Source organism: Schistocerca piceifrons, chromosome 6 (genome assembly GCF_021461385.2).
Source record: "Schistocerca piceifrons isolate TAMUIC-IGC-003096 chromosome 6, iqSchPice1.1, whole genome shotgun sequence".
Classification (NCBI taxonomy): Eukaryota; Metazoa; Arthropoda; class Insecta; order Orthoptera; family Acrididae; genus Schistocerca; species Schistocerca piceifrons.
The window spans coordinates 41721800-41747689 of NC_060143.1; the positions used below are offsets into that span (position 1 = coordinate 41721800).

General features: G+C 42.3%; 1 protein-coding gene and 1 pseudogene across 1 annotated transcript in view; one reads left to right on the forward strand and one right to left on the reverse strand.

The window, feature by feature from the left end:
- The window catches only part of LOC124803103 (long-chain fatty acid transport protein 1-like), a 334127-nt gene that overhangs the window by 185379 nt on the left and 122858 nt on the right, over window positions 1–25890 (forward strand). Inside the window, exons 2-3 of the mRNA XM_047264261.1 lie at window positions 19487–19637; window positions 22249–22486. Coding sequence (XP_047120217.1) covers window positions 19487–19637; window positions 22249–22486 — 389 coding nt within the window. The remainder of the gene's footprint in view (window positions 1–19486; window positions 19638–22248; window positions 22487–25890) is intronic.
- On the reverse strand, window positions 10883–10976 carry LOC124803847 (annotated as a pseudogene).

A 25890-nucleotide genomic window follows, 5' to 3' on the forward strand; every position in this document is an offset into this window, starting at 1 on the left:
TAAATGAACAATTAACAGTCAAATGACGGAAATTTATTAAAAAAAAAAAACGAATAAAGATTGTCTCTGGCACATCCTGTAATACGTCTCTGAGACATGGTGCCATGACGTTCGACTATGTCACTGGTGGAACTTTCTGAAAAAAAAAGAAATGTAAGAGCTAAGGGGGAAGGGCAGCACAGTCTCACCATAATTATAACAGAAACAAGGCCGACGCAGAAATCTTTACTGAGTGTCACATTTAACTCGTTTTCCGTGCATTTAACCCACTTCTCTTTATTTAAAGAAATATTCCACTTCTTTAAAAAGCCCAGAGCGCCGTAATAATTCACAGTACATATCATTAAAAAGTAGTTTCTTCAGTATCTAGAAAGCTAAGAAAAGTAGGATAGTTAAGCATATAATAAAGTAGTCACTTTACTATCGCTTTTGATAACTTCGTTTTCGGGTCTAGAACCGCTTATAAAATAACAAGGGTGTCCCAGTTTAGTGAGACACCATATAAATTATTTTGTTTCTTAACGTAAGAACATATGCTGCTGCCAGTCAGGATTATCTTTCGCTTCAGGAAAAAAATCCTGTTTTAAAGTGTGTTTTTAAATGTGATGCGTGCTTTTTGTTGGGCTGTCCCATCGTTTTCCTGTAACGTGTAAATCATGAGCTAACACAATTAACACAAGCTCAAAATTATTCGCAAAGTTTATTTGCGTTTCCTTGTACACAAGCAGAAACACACAAGCATCGGCTGCCATTTGCGCTAGCCCCGTTCGCACACTGACGCATATGTAACGTTACAGGCCGTGGTCCATGTCACACTGTTCAGTCACATTAGTGCGACCACCTGTCTAAAGCCTGAATAACCATATTTTGCAGCACAGACTGCTGCGAGACTTGCAGGAAGAGAATCAGGGAAGTTCTGGGAAAACCGACAGGGATGAGCAGCCATGCAGATTCCAGTATCAAAGCCCGCTGCGCCAGGTTTCTCGTTTGAGGATCCGTGGCGCCAACAGGCCGATCGAGGTGGTCCCACAGATTCTCGATTGGGTTTCAATCCGAGAATGTTGGTAGCTAGTGGATTACGATAAACTCATCCTGGTGTTCTGAAACACGCAGTTACACTGCGAGCAGTGCCTCGTTGCATTGTCCTGCTGGTAGATGTCATCGCGTCGCGAGGAAAAATAAACTGCATGTAGGGTTGGCCATGGATCCTAAGGATAGATGCGTACTTTTGTTGCTCCACTGTGCTTTCCAGAATGACGAGATCACCCAGGGAATGCCACGAAAACATTTCGCGGACCATACTCTCCTCCAGCCTGGACCCTGCCGAACATTGTTGCAGGGTGTCTGCTTTCAGACGTTTCAAGGCATACCTATCAATGGCCGTCTGTCCGATGGAGCATAAAAATTTATTCATCTGAAAAGGCCAACTGTCGCCAATCGGTGGACGGCCAGTTGCAGTATTGGCGTACAATTGCAGCCTCCGTTGCCGACGAAAAGCAGCATGAACGTGGCGCTTGCTGCAGAGGCCCAAACACAGAAAATGTCTCTGAAGGGTCGTTGGTAAGTCGCTCTTTAGTACCCCTAGGTTGCCAGCCCGGTTAACTGTGCGGTCTAACGCACTGCTTTCTATCTATCTATCTATATCCATAAGGCCGGTATTACACTATCAAATTTCTTTGTCCAATATCTTTGTCAAAGATTTTTGATAGTGTAATAGGGACTTTGTCAAATGTCGTCCAATATTTGATCAAATCTAGGGCCTCGCTGTATATTTGATCAAAGAAACCGCTTGTCTTCTGTTCACTGCAATGTGACATGTTACCACATGGAGCGCTAGCATCGCTGCAGCGTTCTGTGGTCTGTAGTGTTTTTATAACCATTGCCGGTAAATACAATTGGTGTGTGCCGACAACTACAAAATTAATAGAGATGTCTGAAGCTGATGAAGCGCTTTACAACTTGAGGCACCCTGAATACAAAAATAGATTAAGAAGATAGGAGACCTAACCTGACCTAACCTAACATAACCCTCTCCTGCAGCAAGGAATCGGAGTGTTATAGTGAGCCTGTCTTCTGCAGATGTAACAGTTCTTAAGTGAATATTGTGCTTTGTGATATGAGGATACACTTCATTGAGCACATACAGAAATGTATGCTCATCCATTCTTAAGTAATTGATGTACGAGTTGACGTCTTCCACTGTAAGCTCACGTAACAAGTTTTGTTGAATGCTTTTATCTTATCGTCGTAAAACCCACAGCTTCACCCAGATTACATTAGTTTTTTGTTCCATAGATCCGTGCTGTGGAGATCCTCGTGGATGTGGAACATGTCGATTTTTTTAAAGCTGAAATAACAATACTAATAGTATGAATAAATACAATACATCATTTGTTTCTATTAAAAATTTCGCCAATGGAGTAGGAGGAGTTGGCCAGTAGCAAGTCTTTCAGGCTCATTTTAAACTGATCTTTATTTCTAACAAACTTTTTTGTTTCCTGGCAAATTATTGAAGATGAGTGTTCCTGAGTAGTGGACCCCTTTTTGAACTAAAGTAAGTGCTTTTAAGTCCTAGTGCAAATCATTTTTGTTCCTGGTATTGTATGCATGAACTGAGTTGTTTGTTGGAAAAAGAGATATATTATTTACGACAAATTTCATTAAGAAGTAAATATACTGAGAGGCAGTAGTTAGTATACCCAGTTCTTTGAAGAGGTTTCTGCAGGAGGTCCGTGAATTTACTCCACAAATAATACGTGTTACACGCTTTTCGACCTTGAAAAGTTTTGTTTGACTTCAAGATTTACCCCAAAATATTACCCCATGTGACATGAAAGTATGCAAGCTTTTTCATTTTTATGTTGCCTATGTCTGTTAACACTCGAATTGCAAATACAGATCTGTTAAGGCCTTTCGGCAGTTCTGTGGTGTGCTCCTCCCAACTGAATTTATTATCACGTTGTAATCCCAGGACTTTTAAGACTGTCAACCTCGTATGTGTGGTTCCATTTTTTCCCCCCACTTCCTTTCCGCATGTGCACACAATGCAATTGGAGTACGTAGAACTGTTGCGGTTAATAACAAGTTGTTGTCAGCCATCTTGAACTTTGACGAAAAATTTGATGACAGTGTAATATCCCTTGTAGCGCTACGTCAAAGATCTTTGTCAAATATATTGGACGGAAAATTGGATCACATCTTTGATCAAATCTTTGACAAAGAAATTTGATAGTGTAATACCGGCCTAATCGGCAAGCCACCTGACGGTGTGTGGCGGAGGGTACCTTGAGTACCTCTGTAGGTTCTCCCTTCTATTCCAGTCTCGTATTGTTCGTGGAAAGAAGGATTGTCGGTATGCTTCTGTGTGGGCTCTAATCTCTCTGATTTTATCCTCATGCTCTCTTCGCGAGATATACATAGGAGGGAGCAATATACTGCTTGACTCTTCGGTGAAGGTATGTTCTCGAAACTGCAACAAAAGCCCTTACCGAGCTGCTGAGCGTCTCTCCTGCAGAGTCTTCCACTGGAGTTTTATCTATCATCTCCGCAACGCCCTCGCGACTACTAAATGATCCTGTAACGAAGCGCGCTGCTCTCCGTTGGATCTTCTCTATCTCTTCTATCAACCCTATCTGGTAGGGATCCCACACTGGTGAGTAGTATTCATGCAGTGGGCGAACAAGCGTACTGTAACCTACTTCCTTTGTTTTCGGATTGCATTTCCTTAGGATTCTTCCAATGAATCTCAGTCTGGCATCTGTATTACCGACGATCAACTTTGTATGATCATTCCATTTTAAATCGCTCCTAATGCGTACTCCCAGATAATTTATGGAATTAACTGCTTCCAGTTGCTGACCTGCTATATTGTAGCTAAATGATAAGGGATCTATCTTTCTATGTATTCGCAGCACATTACACTTGTCTACATTGAGATTCAATTGCCATTCCCTGAACCATGCGTCAATTCGCTGCAGATCCTCCTGCATTTCAGTACAATTTTCCAATGTTACAACCTCTCGATATACCACAGCATCATCCGCAAAAAGCCTCAGTGAACTTCCGATGTCATCCACAAGGTCATTTATGTGTATTGTGAATAGCAACGATCCTACGACACTCCCCTGCGGCACACCTGAAATCACTCTTACTTCGGAAGACTTCTCTCCACTGAGAGTGACATGCTGCGTTCTGTTATCTAGGAACTCTTCAATCCAATCACACAATTGGTCTGATAGTCCATATGCTCTTACTTTGTTCATTAAACGACTGTGGGGAACTGTATCGAACGCCTTGCGGAAGTCAAGAAACACGGCATCTACCTGGGAACCCGTGTCTGTGGCCCTCTGGGTTTCGTGGACGAATAGCGCGAGCTGGGTTTCACACGACCGTCTTTTTCGAAACCCATGCTGATTCCTACAGAGTAGATTTCTAGTCTCCAGAAAAGTCATTATACTCGAACATAATACGTGTTCCAAAATTCTACAACTGATCGACGTTAGAGATACAGGTCTATAGTTCTGCACACCTGTTCGACGTCCCTTCTTGAAAACGGGGATGACCTGTGCCCTTTTCCAATCCTCTGGAACGCTACGCTCTTCTGGAGACCTACGGTACACCGGGACAAGGGGTGTCGCTCCCCGGCACGAATTCGCCCGGCCGGCTAGTGTCGAGGTCCGGTGTGCCGGCCAGTCTGTGGATGGTTTTCAAGGCGGTTTTCCATCTGCCTCGGCGAATGCGGGCCGGTTCCCCTTATTCCGCCTCAGTTACACTATGTCGACGATTGCTGCGCAAACACTTTCTCCACGTACGCGTACACCACAATTACTCTACCACGCAAACATAGGGGTTACACTCGTCTGGTGTGAGACGTTCCCGGGGGTGGGCGGCTCCACTGGGGGCCGAGCCGCACAATAACCCTGGGTTCGGTGTGGGGCGGCGGTGGGCTGAGTGGACTGCCGTAGCCTGCTGTGGGGTTGTGAACCACTGCGGGGACGAAGCCTCTCCGTCGTTTCTAGGTTCCCAGTTCAATACAGTACAATACCCGTAGGTTCATCTGGGCAGTCAGTTGCTCAAGAGTTGCACGTCTGTTCGCCCGTTCACGTCTTCGCAGCCGTCGTTCACCCCTGTCCTCCACGGCCCGTGGTGCACCGCACTTGCCTCTGCCCCAGTTGTGGATAGCACCATTTTGCCATACACGCGAACAGTTTTACAAACTTAGCCGTTTAGGAACTGCGTCCTGCCTTGGTCCGAAAGCCAGTGATCACACCTTTTAGACGTCAGAAAGAAAAGTCGCTCTGTACTGTTTTCGGAACCCCCCCCCAAGACACGCTTTACATTCCCTCCACTGCTAGTGCTGCCAACTGCCGTCTGTGAGTGGTTATTGGACTTTGACGTCGAACACTGGTGCGGTGGTCACATGAATGTGATAGGACCTTGTAATACTTGTTGCATCTTGCTTGTGCCGGATTACCTCCTTCTAGATTCGAGTACAGAGCGTTTTATTTACTACTCGGCGGAAGTCCATATCTAGCGAGGCAGTCAAACAAGTGCAGAGGTTATGTCAATATTGATACGTCTTGACAGCGTCCCAAACTTCTTTCTCAAAAAGTCGTGCATACTGTTCTCGGTAATTAGCAAATGTTATGATATCTGTGCTAGACGATGAATACCTCGTTTACCGCACATTGCAGCAGTTCTAGTTCTTGCTCTTTCTTACAATTGTAATTAACAACGGCAACAAATAGCTCTGAACAAACTTTGCACACATTGTCTGTGGCTTATGCTGATGCATGGTGACAAGAAAATTCAGTATCGCACTCGTCAGTAGACACGGGCACTGTTTTTCCACCACTTCGTTGTCATTGGAAGTTGGGAGATAAGGTGTGCCTCTCTAGACATAAGGACAAACGACATTGTGCCTAAGTTTTAAAGTAACTGGTTGAAGGTAGTAAACTATGTGATGGCGTAGTAAATGCCTCAACGCTCACACTGCTTGATCTAGAAATAATATCACCGAGTACTATGGTTTAGGGTTTTTTTGTGACTTTCTGAAATTCGTAGCTGGACGAGCACTTGTCAATTTTCATTTTGGTGCACATTGTATATTACATTTGTGTGGTCTTTGTAACAAGAGGAACCTGTCAGCTGTGTCAGGCATGTCGATGAAATTTTGCATAGATGTCCTTTACTGAAAAAAAAAAAAAAAAATCAATAAGCACTTAGTCTTTTAAAGCAAAACTGCGTATTTCTTGAGAAAATCGACGAAGATTTTTGCGTCACTCAAGTCTTAACTAGTATAACCACTTGCAGAGTTCGCCTATTGGCTCAGTAATTAAAGTCTCGGTGTTGAGAATTTACGGACCCCGTTAAAGTCTGCATGTCAGAAGTTCCTTCGTACATAGAACATTTAGTTGCGAAGTGATCAATGCTTCGTTGTCATAAGCAGTCTAATCGTTCGATGTGGAAGAAATCCAGGTGGTTAAAACTTCATTGATGGATCAAAAGACGAATGGTGAATATTAGTATTGGGAGGTAATCTTTTCCAATGTCCATAAACAGTTATCTTCTTCTTTCACGTCAGATAGCCCCGCTATCTAGAGTTAGGTGCGGAAGAGGCGGCCGAGGGGTGGCAAGAGCTCTTGAATATTCTCATTCTTTCAATATTTAACGCTTAGGGCAGCTGACTTGTAGCGTTAAGAAGTTCCACTTTACACAAGCAGCATTTTTGCCCTCTACAGCTCTCGCTAGTACCACGCAAGTTATTCCCGGATAACAGATGTTCTATCACCTGTCCCTTCTTGTCAGTGTTTTCCACACATTCCTTTCCTCTCTGATTCTGCACAAAACCTCCTCATTCCTTACGTTACCAGTACACCTAATTTTCAACATTCGTCTGTAGCAACACATCTAAATGCTTAGATTCTCCCTGTTGCGGTTTTCCCACAGTCTGTGTGTGTTTCACTACCGTTCTATGCTGTGCTCCAAACGTACACTCTCAAAACTTTCTTCCTCAAATTAAGGCCATGTTTGGTTCAAATGGCTCTGAGCACTATGGGACTTAACTTCTATGGTCATCAGTCCCCTAGAACTTAGAACTACTTAAACCTAGCTAACCTAAGGACATCACACACATCCATGCCCGAGGCAGGATTCGAACCTGCGACCGTAGCAGTCGCGCGGCTCCGGACTGAGCGCCTAGAACCGCTAGACCACCGCGGCCGGCTGGCCATGTTTGATACTAGCAAACTTCTCTTGGCCAGAAATGCCATTTTTGCCAGTGCTAATCTGCTTTTGATGTCCTCCTTGGTCCGTCCGTCATTGGTTATTTTGCTGCCTACGTAGTTTTCCTTAACTTCATCTACCGGGTGATCAAAAAGTCAGTATAAATTTGAAAACTTGATAAACCACGGAATAATGTAGATAGAGGTGTAAAAATTGACACACATGCTTGGAGTGACATGGGGTTTTATTAAAACCACCCATATTGCTAGACGCGTGAAAGATCTCTTGCGCGCGTCGTTTGGTGGTGATCGTGTGCTCAGCCGCCACTTTCGTCATGCTTGGCCTCCCAGGTCCCCAGACCTCAGTTCGTGCGATTATTGGCTTTGCGGTTACCTGAAGTCGCAAGTGTATCGTGATCGACCGACATCTCTAGGGATGCTGAAAGACAACATCCGACGCCAATGCCTCCGGACATGCTTTACTGTGCTGTTCACAACATTATTCCTCGACTACAGCTGTTGTTGAGGAATGATGGTAGATATATTGAGCATTTCCTGTAAAGAACATCATCTTTGCTTTGTCGTACTTTGTTATGCTAAATATTGCTATTCTCATCAGATGAAGCGCCATCTGTCGGACATTTTTTGAACTTTAGTATTTTTTTGGTTCCAATAAAACCCCATGTCATTCCAAGCATGTGTGTCAATTTGTACCTCTCTATCTACATTATTCCGTGATTTATTCAGTTTTCAAATTTATGCTGACTTTTTGATCACCCGGTACTTCCTGACCATCAGTCCTCATGTTAAGTTTCTTGCTATTCTCATTTCTGCTACTTCTCATTACTTTCGTCCTTTCTTCGATCTACTTTCTGTCCATATTCAGTACTCATTGGACTATTCATTCCATTCAGTAGATCCTGCAATTCTTCTTCACTTTCATTGACGTTGGCAATGTCATCAGCGAACTTTATCATTGATATCCTTTCACCTTGAATTTTAAATTCCACTTCTGAACCTTTCTTTTATTTCCGTCATTGCTTCTTCGGCGTATAGATTGAACAATGAGGGCGAAAGACTGCAGCTCTTGTCTTACACCCTTTTAGTTCGAGCACTTCGTTCTTAGTCTTCCACTCTTATTATTTCCTCTTGGCTCTTGTACACGTTATGTATATTACCCTTCTCTCCCTATATCCTACCCCTATTTTCCTCCTTGCACCACTTGACGTTATGGAACGTTTTTTCGAAGTCGACAAATCCTATGAATGTGTCTTGATTTTCCTATTGTCTTGCTTCCATTATCAACTGTAACGAGAGAACTGACTCTCTGGTACCCTCGCCTTTCCTAAAGTCAAACTGATCGTCATCTTCCACATGCTAACTTTTCATTTCCATTCTTCTGTATATTATTCTTGTTAGCAACTTGGATTCATGATATGTTAAGCTCATTGCAAAATAATTCTCACACTTGTCATCTCTTGTAGTATTCGGAACAGCGTGGATGATATTTCTCCGAAAGAGAGAGGGTATATCGCCAGATTCATAAAGTCTACACACCAATGAGAATAGTCGTTTTATGCCACTTCCCCCAATGATTTTAGAAATTATAATGAAATGGTATCTAACTTCTCTGCCTTATTTGATCTTAAGTCTTCCAAAGGTATTCTGATTTTAACACTGGATCCCTTTTCTCTCCTATATCGACTCCTTTTTCTTCTATCACGTTATCGGACAAGTCTCCCTCCCCGTGGAGACCTTCAATGTATTTTTTCCACCTATCGGCTCTCTCCTCAGCATTTAACAGATTCCTTGTATGACCACCCGTGCTTTTAATGGCACCGAGTGTTGTTTTGAATTTTCTATATGCTGAGTCAGTCCTTCCGACAGTCATTCTTTTCGATTTCTTCAATTTTTCATGCAACCATGTCGTCAATACTCCCCTGCACTTCTTATTTATTTCATTCCTCAGAGACTTGCGTTTTTGTATTCCTGAATTTTCCTAATCATTTTTGGACTTCCTTCTGTCATGGATCCACTGAAGCATTTCTTCTGTTATCCATAGTTTCTTCGCATTTACCTTTTTTGTGCCTATATTTTTCTTTCCAAATTCTGTGATTGCCCTTTTTAGAGATGTCCACTCCATTTCAACTGTACTGAGATATTCCTTATGGCAGTATCTATAGTCTTGCAGAAATTAAAGCGTATCTCTTGATTCCGTAGTACTTTCGTATCTCAGTTCGTAGCGTATTGATTCTTCCTGACTACACTCTTAAACTTCAGCCTACTCTTTATCACTACTACATAGTGATATTTGCAACTGGGTACGCCTTGCAATCCACTACCTGATTTCGGAATCTCTATCTGACCATAATGTAATCTAACTGGAATCTTCCCGTATCTCTCGGCCGTTTACCAGTATACCACTTCAAATTGTTCAAATGGCTCTGAGCACTATGGGACTTCACATCTGAGGTCATCAGTCCCCTAGAACTTAGAACTACTTAAACCTAACTAACCTAAGGACATCACACACATCCATGCCCGAGACAGGATTCGAACCTGCGACCGTAGCAGTCGCGCGGTTCCGGACTGAAGCGCCTAGAACCGCTCGGCCACCGTGACCGGCTACACCACTTCCTCTTGTGATTCTCGAACAGAGTATTCGCTGTGGTTAGCTGAAATTTATCGCAGAACTCAACTAGTCTTTCTCCTCTCATTCCTAATACCAAGCCCATGTTCTCCCGTAACCCTTTCTTCGACACCTTCCCCTGCAAATGCGTTCCAGTCCTCCATGACTATTCCATTCCCATATCCCTTTACGTACTGCGTTACCCGTTCAGTGTCCTCATATACTCTCTTCATTTCTTCATCTTCGACTTGTGACATCAGAATGTGTATCTAAACTATCGTTGTCGGGGTTGGTTTGCTATCGATTCTAATGAAAACAATCCTGTCACTAAACTGTTTACTGTAACGCACTCTCTGCCCAAACCTTCCTATTCATAACGAATTCCACTCCCGTTATTTAATGCTGCTACTGATATTACGACATAATCATCTGGCCAGAAACCGTTGTCTTCTTTCCATTTCATTTCACCGATCCCCATTACGTCTAGATTGAGCCTTTGCATTACGCTTTTCGGAGTTTCTAGCTCCCCTACCACGTTCAAGCTTCTGACATTCCACGCCCCGACTCGTAGACGTTATCCTTTCTTTGGTTATTCAATCTTTTTCTCATGATCACGTTGCCCTTGGCAGTCCACTCCCGGAGATCCGACTGAGTGACTGTTCTGGAATCTTTTGCCAATGGACAGATCATCATGACACTTTTCAGTTACAAGCCACATGCCCTGTGGATGAACATCATGTGTGTTTAATGCAGTGGTTTCCATTGCCTTATGGATCCTCACGCCGTTGAATATTGCTTGCTTTCGCCCTTAGGATCAGTTTCTCACCCCAAGGGCAAGAGAACCTGGAACATCTGTGTGTTCCTTCACCCTCTTTGACAAGACCGTTGGCAGAATGAGGGTGACTTCTTACGCTGTGCGTTTTCGACCGCCTTTGGTGATGATTTTATCCAAAATTTAAGCGGTGGTGGGGTTCGAACCCGGGACCAAGGATGTTTTGTTTACTAATCAAATATGCTACCCCTTTTTTGTAATAATTTTTCGCGATTTTGCTTGTCATCCTTTCGCAGCGACCACACTAACCTTCTCTCTATCGTTCCAATTTTAATATATGTTCCGCCGAAACAAGTGCACCTCTAGAGCGCCGGTGGTGACGTTCGTCGTGCATCTCACATTTATTTCTGCGGTAGTTTCACGCATTGTTGCTTGTCTGTTATCAGTGACAACTCTAAGCTAACGCCACTGCTGTCGGTCGGTAAGTGAAGGCCGGCGGCTACCGCGTTGCGTGGTGAGAGGTAATGCCATGAAACGTGGTATTCTTAGCACACCCTTGACGCTGTGGATCTCCGAGTATTGAATTCCCTAATGATTACCGAAATGGAATGTCCCATTTGTCTAGCTCCAACTACCATTTCCTGTTGTCAAAGTCTTAACAGACTTCGACAATTCCCGTCGTGCAGCCATAACAAGTCGTAAAGCATGTATCACTTGAGTACAAATGACAGATCCGCCAATGCACTGCCCTTTTGTACCTTATGCACAAGATACTACAGCATTCAGTATATGCGCATATCGCTATCCCAGGACACGTCATTGTGTTCCACTGTTTATTTCTATTTCTGTAGGGGTCGGTGGGTTGTGACCCGTACGAAACAGGATGTCAAAGTATGGAGAATGGTGGTGAGGGCCTGTCGGGTACCGTGGGTACTAATGAGACAGCATCAGCGAATTACAAATTTATACCACAGCAGCGAGAAGGGCTGCAAACACAGCAGGCGGAGTCGATTACGCTGACGCGCACAGCTCGGCAGTCTTCAATACTTTGCCGTGGAGCTGTCACGACAGCTGACGCCCTGTAGGGTAGGCAGCCAATCTGGCGGCAGACGGCGCCCAACAGCCCGACTAAGCACACTCGTGGACTTGGTAGGGAGTGCCCCCAGTAATCTCCCGGCGGCTCTGCGAGTGATAGCGATAGTAGTGGAGAGTTATGGCATTGCCTCTCCACCAGAGCAAGGCCGTGGACACCAGTGTCTGTTCACGGGGTGTGTGTCGTAGGCAGCAGCAGCTAGCGTGCCTCCCAAGTACAGTGAAGGTGAGGTAGAAGGCTCCACGCCTTTAAGTCAGCAGATGAGAGGTTGGCAGTTCTCAATGGCTAAGTCCAGTAGACTGGCTGCAGTCTCGGAGGCAGTAGTCATCTGGCGAACAGAATTCAGTGCGTCACAGGACCTGTCTCCATGCTGGCTAACTACAAATGGGAGACAGAAGGGCTTGGGAACTCAACATTTATAGTTGTCTGTCAGACGCAACGATGTTGTGTACTGGCCAGGATAACAAAATTTTGCCTCGTTTTCTATGTTCGTCAGCAGCCTTCACTGCACCTTGGTGTCTTAACTGTGACTTTCAGCTCTTCAGCTTGGCGCTTTTTCGCAATATCAGTGGGCTGAAAGGCGTTCTTGTGTAAGATGTGTGTGTCGTTACTGCGCCTTACAGTGCTGTTAGAGCGACGTTGTGTTCCTTCCACAGTGAGATTATCTTGCTGAACTGGCGATGCAGACATCTGGCTGAAGCGATGTGTTGCAGTGATGTCACTTGTGTAGCACGATATTGCAGTATTGGCATTCCTACCTTTTTGTCTTTCCGATTTCGACCCTGTGCTCGAGCCTGCCTTGGCTTGGCTTGGCTCGGCGCTGGCCGGGGAAACCTTTAAATATTTTTATTTTCACCAAGTATATCTTCTTCCGGGACATCACTTCTTACATTTTTATCCCAGTCACCTTACATTCACGTTGCATGCTTTCAAGCTTGTTTTATATTGTATCCTCTTTACTTTTGATATAACATCCTACACTAAATGGTAACACGTAAAAACTTATGTGGCAACTGTGATGCAAATTAACACTTCTCGTGTAATGCCTTTGTAACTGAATTGTGTAGGTACAGCCTTCAAGCGCATTTTAAATTTTTTACCGTTTTCAACTTTTATCTTACACTATCAACCGTCCCAACGATTTGCTGTTGCTAAGTATGTATGGAAATTGAATATATATGTTCTAATCTCCTTCTCCACCCTCTCTCTGTCCATCTTCTCCTCCCCCTCTCTTTGGCAATATCCTCCTCTCCCCCCTCACTCTCCATCTCCTTCTTCTCCCTCACCATGTCTATTTCCCCCACCACCTTTCTGTCCGTCTCCTCTAGCCCCCTCTCTCTGACCTTGCGCCTTGTTGCAAACTAAAACTTGATTGCGAACTGAAGTTGCTTAAAATAAATGGGTAAATCGATTGGAATGTGTGTGTGTGTGGTATGAGAGAGACCTCTGTAACGGCTGGAATTTTGAGGGTAGTAAATTCAGTGACGGTATATTTCGCATAGTTTTAATCTATCAACGGCTGGGTTTGCAAAGTTTTGGACGATTCAGATTCCTGACTTCGTGTCCTTCAGTGCTGACTTTAGACTGGTGTACAAACTGTAGCTAAACTTTCGCTCCCTGTGTTATATACCCTGCTATCTTCAGAATTTCAGAGTGTATTCCAGTCGGATTTGTCAAAAGTTTTTAAAAACGTGTGAGGGGCGTTCAGTAAGTAATGCAACAAATTTTTTCTCGGCCAATTTCGGTTGAAAAAAATACTGAATTTTTTGTGGGACATCATAGGATATTCCCACTTCAGACCCTGTAGTTTCATGAAGTTCCGCTATATGGCGGCGCTATACTTAGTCTTCAAAATGGTGTCTGCAACACAGGTGCGTTCCAAGCAGAGAGCTGTCATTGAGCTCCTTTTGACAGGAAACCAGAGCATCACAGATATTCAAAGGTCCTTGCAGAATGTTTACAGAGACCTTGTACTGAAAAAGGAGGGTGAGTTATTGGGCGATGTGTCTGTTATTATTACAACAAGGTCGTGCAAGCCTGTCCGGTCTTCCATGTGCTGGCCTCTGCACAGAGCTGTGATGCCTGCCATGTTGAAACTTACTGCAATGTTAAAACGTGCGGATTCTTTCATTCGAGCTGATAGACACATCACAATCAAACACCCCACAGCTCAACTGGACGTCTCTGTTGGTGGTGCTGACACACTCATCCACCATTTGGGGTACTCAAAGGTGTGTGCCCAATGGGTTCATTGCCACCTAACTGAAGACCATAAAGGGCAACAAAGGACCACCTGTGCGGAATTGCGTGCAGGTTGCGAAGCTGATCGTGACAGATTACAGATGATGAACGATAGGTTCTTCACTTTGAATCAAAAACAAAACGACAATCCGGGGAGGAGCCACAGCACCTCTCCTCAGAAAAAGTCCACAGCTGCACCGTCAGATGGTAAAGTCATGGTGATGGTCTCCTGGGACTTTGAAGGCTTATTCTGTTTGATGCCCTTCCTCATGTTGCAATGATCGACTCTGAAGTGTAATGTTCTACGCTCAGGAAACTGAAGAAATGGATTTAGTGTGTTTGCCACCACAAAAATGCAAACAATCCTCTCCTTCTCCATGACAATGCGAGGCCTCACACAAGTCTGTGCTCACAAAACTCTATTGGACTGCTCTTCCTCATCCATTCTACACCTTCCGACTTTCCTCTGTTTGGCCCAATGAAGGAGGTACTCCATAGGAATCAGTTGTGGATGATGTGGAGTTTATTGATGCAGCAAGACATTGACTCCAACGTCAACCAGAGTGGTACCAAGCGGGTGTACAGGCCTTCCCGGTAAGGTAGCCACAAGGCCGTCTCATTGATTGCAAATTGTGTTGGAAAATAATGTTTTGCAGCCATAAGAGTGGGGAATAATATGGTGTTTTGACATCCTGAATAAAACCAACCTGCTTTGAGGAAATAATGTGTTACATTCCGTATTGAACATCCCTCATACAAATGTTATATATGTGGTTTTGTTTTTCTTTAACCTACATAGCCAGTATTGCCTTGTGGCTTCCTACATGTCTCCAGAACCAAAACTGATCTTACCTGAGGTCAACTTCTTGACATTATCGCTAAACACTTTTACGATGTGACATGCCCAAGATGTTCACCACATATCTTGTAATTTGGTAGTATTGGGTTGTTTCTCTATGATAAAGAGTATTGCTGCATTTATTCATCACACCAACCAAAAATTTTCTTTTGATGTGAAAAAAACTATTCACTCATCAGTCAAAATTTCTTGAGAAAAACTAACGCCAGATTTGGTTTGCTTATAACTAGGAGACTAATAATGCGTAAATGAAGGTTGAGCTTACAGTGGACACCTAAATCATGTCTGCAGTACATGTTTATCACACGATATTTGCAATGCCTGTGACGTGGCCGTTCAAGTGAATAGGGCTGGTCCGTGAACATTTTTGACACAAATGAACTTGTCATTTGGCAGCCCTTTTCCCCCCACTTTTCTCACATACACTTCCATGCGTGTAGTTTTTGCTACTAACGATAAAATAAATGTCGGGTGACTAGGGCCTCCTGTCGGGTAGACGGGTTCACCAGGTACAAGTCTTTTGATTCAACCCCACTTCAGTGACTTGATCGTCGATGGGGATGAAATGATGATGATTAGGACAACACAACTCCCAGTCCCTGAGTGGAGAAAATATCTGACCCAGCCAGGAACCAAACCCAGGCCCTTAGGATTGATATTCTGTCACGCTGACCACTCAGATACCTGGGACGGATGCTACTGATGATGATAACAATGTATACAATCTTCCACTTGGATATCAATGGCACCTCTCACAGCTTGGCACCCCAAGCGACCACTACTAACTGCTTTACGCCTTGTATCGAACTCTTACAGTTGTGGTGCCTCTGGCACCCTTTCCAGCTTGACACCCCAATTGAGGACTTGTCACTTGAGCCTCTGGTCCTGCCAGTGTATTCACATGGACACGACTGTTATGAATTAGCTTTGCATAAAGTTATAAATCACTGTAATATGGAAACGCATTTATCTGGGACACTGATTCGGATGTCATTGTGAAGAACTTGCAGAGCACTAGTAAAATCCAGAGTGATACAAAAAAAAAATATTTGTCAGAATATAAATGGAAATTGGTATTAAATGGAACATTACAAAATAACAAAAGGTATCATAAATATGCTTGGAATTATAGAAAATGCAAATCAGAGGAAAGCTCACATTGAAAGCAACTCCGAAAGCCAAAGAAGTCCAATGCCAAACTAATTCGAGAGCTATGGCAGTGCAAAAAGGAAATGGAAAAATAATGGTGCAAATGATTATGTAGCTAGTTCATTGGGCATACAGCAGCTAGCAACAGCTCAAACTTGTGATTTATGTATTCTGTAACAATTATACTACTCTGGGTAACCATTGTATAAAGAGGATAAATTACAAATTAATACAAAATGCTTGTTATGATTTTATCTCTACATTCTCATGACAGATTTATGTCTAGACCTGAACAGTATGCACAACTTTTCCCCCTTGTACAACTGCTAGGACCCTTTTAAGTCCAATAGTGATGGAATTCCGTTTGTCATAAGATTCATCATATTCTCAATATAGGAATATTACCCTGTCTGTAATAGATATCCTCCTTATTTTAAAGAGACTTTGTAAGAATTGTCTCATTGTTAACAAATTTTGATGCAGGAGGATTGAGTATTGTCTTATTAATATTAACTGTCTGCAGACCCACCACAAAAAGCACTATCTGGTGAAAACTTATCAGGTGTTGTCAATACATAGCCTTTCCTGCAGTACTCTTGATGGGTTTGCGTCCAGATCTTACAGTCTTACTGGAACAGCGAGATTATCAAAGAGTGTTCTCACCTGAAGGTGACGTCCAAGATGGACCACTAAAATATTAGTCCTGTCTAAGCTTAAAATCTGTGAAATCACAGTTTTTCTCTTAATGACCAGTGGCTATAGGTGGTCTTTGCCATAATGTAAAACAGACCCATTTCAACGTCAACTCTATCCTTACTTCCTTGAATTCCACACAGCTTGCTGTTGGAAAATCTCTCTTTATTTCCAGCAACTTCATTCTAATAACTTCTCAAATAATAGGGAAAGTTTACATTGTACTGTACACTGTACTGTCTATGCCCTGCTACTTTAATTCATGAAACCTTCTTTGCAAAGGTTCTCTGGAAGTTTTGACTGTACAACCTTATCTATCACCAGCTATGAACAGACCCTTGTAATGCTGAATTTTATTTCTATAGCACATTTGTCGTGGCTTCCACTTCATTAATGAACTTTAGTCATTGTTGGGAACCATGAACTCATAGAATCATGTATGTCAACCATACAATCAAGATCTTTGGCACAATGTAAAAATTCAAATTTATGCGACCACAAAAAAATATCTAGCCTGCTAATAATTTAGATTATCAATCAGTTGAATACAGCATATAATACAAACTCAAATAGGTCAGTCAGGATAACAACTAGAGGATACTAAACGGGCTTTGTCAATGCATTATGCATCATATACAAATAAGCATTTCAGCTGTCATGCCAAATTTTATACTCCTGATTGAAAAGTTTTGAAGGGAGATTGGTCGAAAAACAACTGAAGATGATAAATATGAGTATGACAGTTGATTGCAGTGCGGACATATTCTCTATTGTCACAGTGAGAGTTGTTGTGCTTTTGCCCTGTGAATTCTATAAGATTTGTTCTGTACATAGTTTAGGCCAGTAAAATTAATTACAAAAAGGGGTTTGCTTTGCGAAAATTAATGTAGGGCTCTGATATGAATAATATGAGTTTGTTCCAATATCTGAGTGGAGCTTCAACTACGATGAAAAGAAAACAACCAAAATTTCAGACAGCTTTCTTTTTTTCCCAAATTTTTCCAAAACTAAGTGTTAAATTGGAAAAGCAGAAGCTACCAAAGATGTAGAGCATTAAATTCTACATCAACTGACTACCATAAATTTTCTGTTTGATTAAATTTTCCCATAGAGAAACTACATCAGAAAATGGTAACTTTCACACTTTTCAAAGCACAAAATGGGAAATATAGCCCTATACCTGAGTTACATAAATATGTTATTGTCATCTCTTGGGTCACCTTGGTAACAGGCATGCAATAATTACGCCTATAAAATTTAAGTGCTTAATCACTAAAAAACTATGTTAAACATTGACATCAAATAGTTGATTCTTACATTTATTTCTACATTATTCTGAAATATGAATATGATATTGCCCCTCCTTGCAGTTGTTGCATCACTTTACAACTGCATTCCCCCATTTGATTTTGTGTTGATAACTCTGTTCTCGCCTGGCAAGAAATCCTGTTCTTCCTGTTGCCACAGTTCTCAGATTTCCATTACATCTAACATCAACTTATCCATTTCTCTTTTCTAATGTACCTACATGATAAAGAGATCTAACATTCCACACTCCAACATGCAGTACACCAGATTTGTTTTCTCTGATGACAACATCCTCCTGAGTTGTCCCTGCCTTGAAGTTCAAATGGGGGACTATATCACCTCTGAAGTATTTTAGCAAGGGAGATACCATCATCATTATACCTTCTGAAACCTTATGTTACTCTGAACCCTCACAGATACTGCTCCAATATTGTTGCACCTATGGTAAAGTTATCTATATAATTGAACAACACAAGCAGCCCCACCATGGCAAGTCCACGTTTCATGGAAAGGGGGGCTCACACATCAGAACATAGTAACACTTGATCACTAACTTGGTCAATATCTCTTTTGAACATACCCCTTTCTCATTTGATATATGACAAGGAGTCATGACCTCTTGTTAAATCAAAACAATTCTGCTATTCCTTGTAACATAAATCAGAAGATGTCTTTTATAATTATATCCTACAACTGACACAACTTCCAATATACATGTCAGAATGCCTATTGCAAACACTACCTCCTGAGGTGAGTGGAGGGATATACAAAAATAGCTTGTTGCCTGTCATACATATCATCTTAATGAAGGGTTCTTCATACAAACATTACTGCCTGGAGGTGGGTGGTGAGATGTACACAAACAGATGGTCACCTATCATACATATCACCTTTACGGAGGGTTCTGCATGCATCAGTTGACATTATCATCCATCCTATGACTTCAGTAATTACAGACCTTATCTGGGGTCAGATCATGATCAACAGCATATGTCATAAATGCATGTCATAGCTCTTAGTCATTTTTGGATGATCCAGGATGCCTACCTGTTAAGTACTCTTTTTAAAGCATATTAGTAAAAGACACACACTCAATTACTGGACTGAGTTTGATATGTCTCTGTGCTCCCCAGTGGCTCACTCATAGTTAAGTGAGAGCGGATTAGATACCCAAGCTGTTCTCTCCCACCATCACAGTTGTTCTCTCTCCCCATCACAGCATCAACTACCATCCTACTCACAAACATTAAAATGTTGGCTAAGCACTGATTGTACAATCAATCATTATTGTGTAGAACATGCAGTTTTGAATGACATTACCATGTTCCATAAACACGACATTACCATGGTTTAAATTTCTTTGCAATGTACAGCACTGATCTTGACTTATGCACTCTCTGTTGAAGTCAAGTACAGTCACGTGTTTTCTTATTTTCTACAACACAGTCAGAATGAAATTCAGCCAATAGAATTAACATGATTTGCAGAATTCAGCTAATGAGTTTTCTTTGTTTACTAGGATATTGGAGAGATACATAGTTGTCACCACTAGATTGTGGTGGTGGGAAAAGAAGAAACAGACAGTTCCAAAGATTTTTGTGCAAGTGGCAAGGACATATCCAAACAAAGTTGCCTTCCGGTTTGAGAAGAAGCTGTGGACATTTTCCCAGGTATTATTACAATGTTATGTTGACATAGTTACTACTTTGACATGCAAATCATATACTACCTTCACTTCGGTATTTGTATTTCTAATTGTCACTTGTATGTAATGACATAGAACAGTAGGTCCGAACCTGAGGCTAATTATATTGTGAAGGGTAAAATGTAATTTTCTGAGGGGTAAAAAGAAAGGGGTTCAATTGTATTATGCCCACGAAGCTGAATTATCTTTAAAAGATCATTACTATTACATTATTTCATAAGACTGTAAAACTGATTACATAAATTACTGAAAAGAAGATACTTTTTTCAAATACAAGTGATGATTTGTGCCATGCATTTATGAAAGTGAAATTGAGACATGTACATGTAGTACATCATGTATGAAAAAGCCTGCTCCAAGTTGTAGGTAGTTCCTGCAATAAATAAGGAACTGCAGCATTATTTAATGATCTTTCCTTCATGGGGGATCACAGTCATGTAGAGTTTTTTGAAAGAAATTTTCACTATTTGACTGTTAATTGTTTGTTTATTTTATATGATCATGATTTTGGCTCTGTAGCCATTCTCAGGTGCATGTTGAAATATTTAGGTCTGACGGGTCGAAGATGACATGTCAGTCATACTTTAATATTTCCATATGCACTTGAGAATGGTTACGAAGCCGAAATGATGATTGTGTAAGTTAAATGCTTCATTATTTGTTTCATAATGGATAAATGGGCTAATTTAGAGCCCAACACTACAGTAACTATGTAATAGCTACTACATTGCTGTAGGACCTCTACCATATTATTATTATTATTATTATTATTATTATTATTATTGAAACTTCCTGGCAGATTAAAACTGTGTGCCCGACCGAGACTCGAACTCGGGACCTTTGCCTTTCGCGGGCAAGTGCTCTACCATCTGAGCTACCGAAGCACGACTGACGCCCGGTACTCACAGCTTTACTTCTGCCAGTATCTCGTCTCCTACCTTCCAAACTTTACAGAAGCTCTCCTGCGAACCTTGCAGAACTAGCACTCCTGAAAGAAAGGATATAGCGGAGACATGGCTTAGCCACAGCCTGGGGGATGTTTCCAGAATGAGATTTTCACTCTGCAGCGGAGTGTGCGCTGATATGAAACTTCCTGGCAGATTAAAACTGTGTGCCCGACCGAGACTCGAACTCGGGACCCTTGCCTTTCGTGGGTAAGTGCTCTACCATCTGAGCTACCGAAGCACGACTCACGCCTGGTACTCACAGCTTTACTTCTGCCAGTATCTCATCTCCTACCTTCCAAACTTTACAGAAGCTCTCCTGCGAACCCTGCAGAACTAGCACTCCTGAAAGAAAGGATATTGCGGAGACATGGCTTAGCCACAGCCTGGGGGATGCTTCCAGAATGAGATTTTCACTCTGCAGCGGAGTGTGCACTGATATGAAACTTCCTGGCACATTAAAACTGTGTGCCCGACCGAGACTCGAACTCGGGACCTTTGCCTTTCGCGGGCAAGTGCTCTACCATCTGAGCTACCGAAGCACGACTCACAGCCGGTACTCACAGCTTTACTTCTGCCAGTATCTCGTCTCCTACCTTCCAAACTTTACAGAAGTTCTCCTGTGAACCTTGCAAAACTAGCAGTCCTGAAAGAAAGGATATTATTACTGTTATTGTTAGTGGCAGAGGTCATGCACAAAGCATTGGCAGACTGAGGTCTTCAGTTTCTATCAATTCAGAAGTAAGGATGGAGCAATCAATTGACTCCAGAAATGTAACTCATCTATTAAAAAAAAGTGTTAAAAAAGAAATACTGATAGTCTCATTAGTTTGTGGCTAAATAAAACAGCTACATATCATTTATTCTTCATCATTTTAAAAATAAGAGTGGTCAAAGAATATCATTTTTCATTCTAAATTTTTGTTAGGTACTTATAATGACGATAGTGGAGAGGGGGATTGGGGGGGGGGGGGGGGGAAGCGGGACATCAGGCGTAGTAGCTAATATCGGATTACAGTCAGGGGCAGCGGCGGATACAGAAAAACATCAAGGATGGGGCACTAAAGATATCTTGAGATATTTTTACTTTTACCTTAATAAAAAATAGTCAAGTCACACACAAAGTTTAAGAAAGTTTTATTTAAACTGATTATACACTGTTACAAGACAATGTCATCTTATGATATAAAAAAGTTACAATTGTGGTTTTCTTCCTTAAATGATGAATTCTGTGTGCCTATTCTTCCTGGCAAATTGGTTAATTACATCGTCAATAGGACCATCAATGTCAGAGCTAAGGCATTAAGTTGATCCTCCTCCGTTGTCGACCTCAAAGGTTCTCTGTACAAGAAAACAGTAGAATATTCACGACTTTCCTCAAACAAATGCCAGACAGAATAACATATCGAGATCACCAGAATGGCCGCGACTTTTCTCGAAGGTATGTTTTAGCTATCTATGTGCCAGACAGAAATGTATAAAATATGACGACACGGACGTGCCTGCTACATAGGAAAGTACGGTAACTCGATTCAGTCGAGTCAAAGTTGGGAACCCTTGACATAGAAGGAAGTTCATTTTTGAAAGTGTATATATTGTGTTACAACATATTTAATAATTATCACTTTTCAGGTGGATGAATATTCAAACAAAGTTGCTAATTACTTTAGAAGTCAAGGATTTAAAAGGAATGACACAATAGCTCTTATGATGGACTCACGACCGGAATTTGTGTTTATATGGCTGGGTCTAGCAAAGATCGGTGTAGTAACAGCACTCATAAATTCTAATTTACGGAAGGGTCCGCTGATCCACTGTATTAATGCAGCCAGTAGCTCTGGTCTCATCTATGGCTCTGAGCTAGCAGAAGGTAAGCTGTGCAGTTTTGATATACAAAGTTAATATTATCACTTTTAACTCTCAATGAAAGTGAGATAGAACACTGTGTGTCCAGAACTGTTGAATGTAGTAATAATTTGTTACAGGTAATAACAAGTAATTTGATAATAACTTCAAGAATTTTCATAATTGTTTTAATTAAAAGTATTTGACATCACTATCCTGGCCTATCAGTCGCTATCGTTATGTATGTGCTCTTTGCTTTTCATTCTAACAAAAGTAGTCCCCATTAAGCAGCACCATGACCTTGTGAAAGGATGCTGATGACCAAGCTGTTTAATACCCAACAATTTTAAATCCATCCACCCATTCACGATGTGTACAGCAAGTGTACATGTAGTATAGGATACAAGGGAAACATCACTTGTATAAGTAATATGGTTTTATTCCTACTGAAGCTCAAATGATCCCTGTAAATACAGCAGCACTGGTAAATATACTGTAATTGGCACAAGTGGCAGATTTTGTACAATACTAGGGCATGTTATTGTCATCTTAGTACCAAAATTCTGTTATTGTTGCTATTAGTAGGCAGGTATTAAAATAAGTTTAAGACTTTGTTGTTATATTAAATAAAGTGCTTATATGATGAAACCTTGATGTTTCAACAATAAAGATTTGAAAAGGTGAGAAGCGGCCAGTATAGCTGTTTCCTTTCCTATCCGGCCCCCCTCGGCCAACTCTTGGTTTCTTCGACCCCAACGGTATTAGGTTTCCGAGGCCCAAGGGTGTCTTTCACTTTCCTCTCTAGTATCTATTATCTACCCTCCGACCCAACGGCGAAGCGAGCGGAAGAAGAATCTTATATCCCAGGTTCTCAAAGATCGTGGAGGCGGAAGAGGTCATGCCAGACGAACTGGCTGTAAAGGCGCCGCTCAGCCATCATTGAGCTCGCGGCAGTTCGTTGCAGTTCTGGTACCGGAAGTCACATGTCACATACATATGTGCCGTGATGAATTGTTCCAGAATCATAGTGTGTGGGTCACTTCCTCGCAAGCTGTAATCCACCTTAAACAAATTCACGCAAATGGCAATTTCTCCTGTCATTTTCTCTAAAGACCAATGGCGATGGGGTAAGGACGATGGTAGCAGGCTCCGAGTGAGGCTGGAAGCTACTAGTCTGGACCTGCACACTGGCGGCAGGTGTGTGATGGTCGCCTTCCTGAGAACCCGTGTGACTACTCGGGAATCCGGTCCTGCACCTGCGACTGGGCAGGCCTATTTAGGATGACCGCTGCCCACCCTGAATGGGGAAGGCCCTAGAAAATGTGGGCTAAACATCGGAAGTCACACTTGAACCGGGCTGGGAATCCGCACCCAGTAGGTCACTCCTTATACTGCGGACGTAAACAAAAGAAGAATGAAATGATTATGACAATAGGGACATGGAATGTCAGGACCCTCCTGGACGTGAACAATTACAGACCAGAGAGAAGAACTGCTCTTATCACCCAAGAACTAGCCCGTCTAAATATAGACATAGCTGCCTTGAGTGAGACAAGACTCTCAGGTGAGGGACACATTAGTGAGGTACGTTCAGGGTACACCATCTTCTGGAAGGGAAAGGATGCAGGAGAACCACGCATCCATGGTGCAGGATTTGCCGTAAAAACGAAAATAGTGAAAGATCTTCGACTTACACCTGTCTCAATTAATGAAAGACTGATGACTCTTAGAGTACCCATTGGTTCAGACAGATTCATCACCTTCGTCTCTGCATATGCTCCTACTTTAGACAGTGATGAAGACACAAAGAATCAGTTCTACCACCAACTGAACAGTACTCTCTCTAAAATACCCATTCAAGATAAATTAATGTTACTTGGTGATTTCAATGCCAGAGTGGGAAGGGACAACCGTTTTTGGAGAGATGTCATGGGTAAACAAGGGGTGGGAAACTGCAATGCAAATGGGTTGCTACTTCTTGGTCTGTGTGCTGAGCACGAGCTTTTCATCTCCAATACCCAATTCCGTTTGCGTAACCGCTATAAGACCACATGGATGCACCCACGCTCCAAACATTGGCATCTTATAGACTACGTTATTACGCGACAGCGTGACAAGAAAGACATTCTCATCACAAAAGCAGCACTAAACATCGATGAGTGCTGGACGGACCATAGACTTTTAGTCAGCCGTTTGAGAGTACCAAAGTATCGCAAGCCACGATCCCACTTTTCAAACCCACCACGCAGAAAATTCAACATAAGCAACCTGAACAACAAAAATGTTCGCTCACACTTCCAAGACATACTGTCCGAACAACTTAACAAAGCTCCAGCAACCACAGATGACGTCGAACAAGAATGGACCACATTAAAGAACATCATCAAAGAAACTGCTGAGAATGTTGTTGGTTGTAGTGCACGGAAAAGAAGTGACTGGTTTGATGACAACCACGGAGAAATCCAAGCCATCATCAATGCAAAGCGGGATGCTTACCTATCCCTTGCTCAAGATCCATCCTGCGCAGAAAAGAAAGCACACTTTCTAGAACTCAAGCAGAAATGTCAAAGTGAAATACGAGTAATCAAGAACAAATGGTGGCAACAGAAAGCCACAGAACTCCAAAATCTTTCTGATGCAAGGAACCTGCGTGGCTTTTATGCTGGTATTAAAGAGCTGTATGGACCTATCCGCTCATCATCAGGAGCACTTAAAGCTGCTGACAACTCCACCATTCTTACTGAAAGTCAGGACATCTTAAATCGTTGGAAAGAGCACTTCAGCTCACTGTTAAACAGCCCTTCTACTGCCGCTGGAGATTTTCTCAAAAATGTCCCACAGCACCCTCCAAAACCCTGTCTGGCTGATCCTCCAACTTTTCAAGAATTTTGCAAGGCACTCAAGAGTGTGAAACCTGGGAAGGCTCCTGGACCTGACAGCATCCCGATGGAGCTTATTGAGGGTGGCGGCTTGCCTCTAAAAACTAGACTCTTCTCACTTATTATATTAATGTGGGAAACCCGCAAGGTACCAGCTGACTTGAAGAACTCCACAATTGTCACCATCTTCAAAAAGGGCGACAAAAGCGTCTGTGGTAACTACCGGGGAATATCTCTACTCTCTGTCACTGGAAAAATTTTTGCAAGAATCCTTTTAAATCGCCTCCAATAACTTTCAGAGACTATACTACCTGAGTCTCAGTACGGGTTTCGACCTTCAAGAGGGACAATTGACATGATCTTCTGTGCACGACAACTACAGGAGAAGTGCAGAGAACAGCAAAAGCCTTTACTACTTGTTTTCTACGATCTAGAAAAGGCCTTTGATACAGTTCCCAGAGAAGCCATGTGGATGGTCTTAAAACGCTTCGGCTGCCCTGAACATTTTGTTGACCTGATTGAAGCTCTCCACGTTGATATGACTGAACAG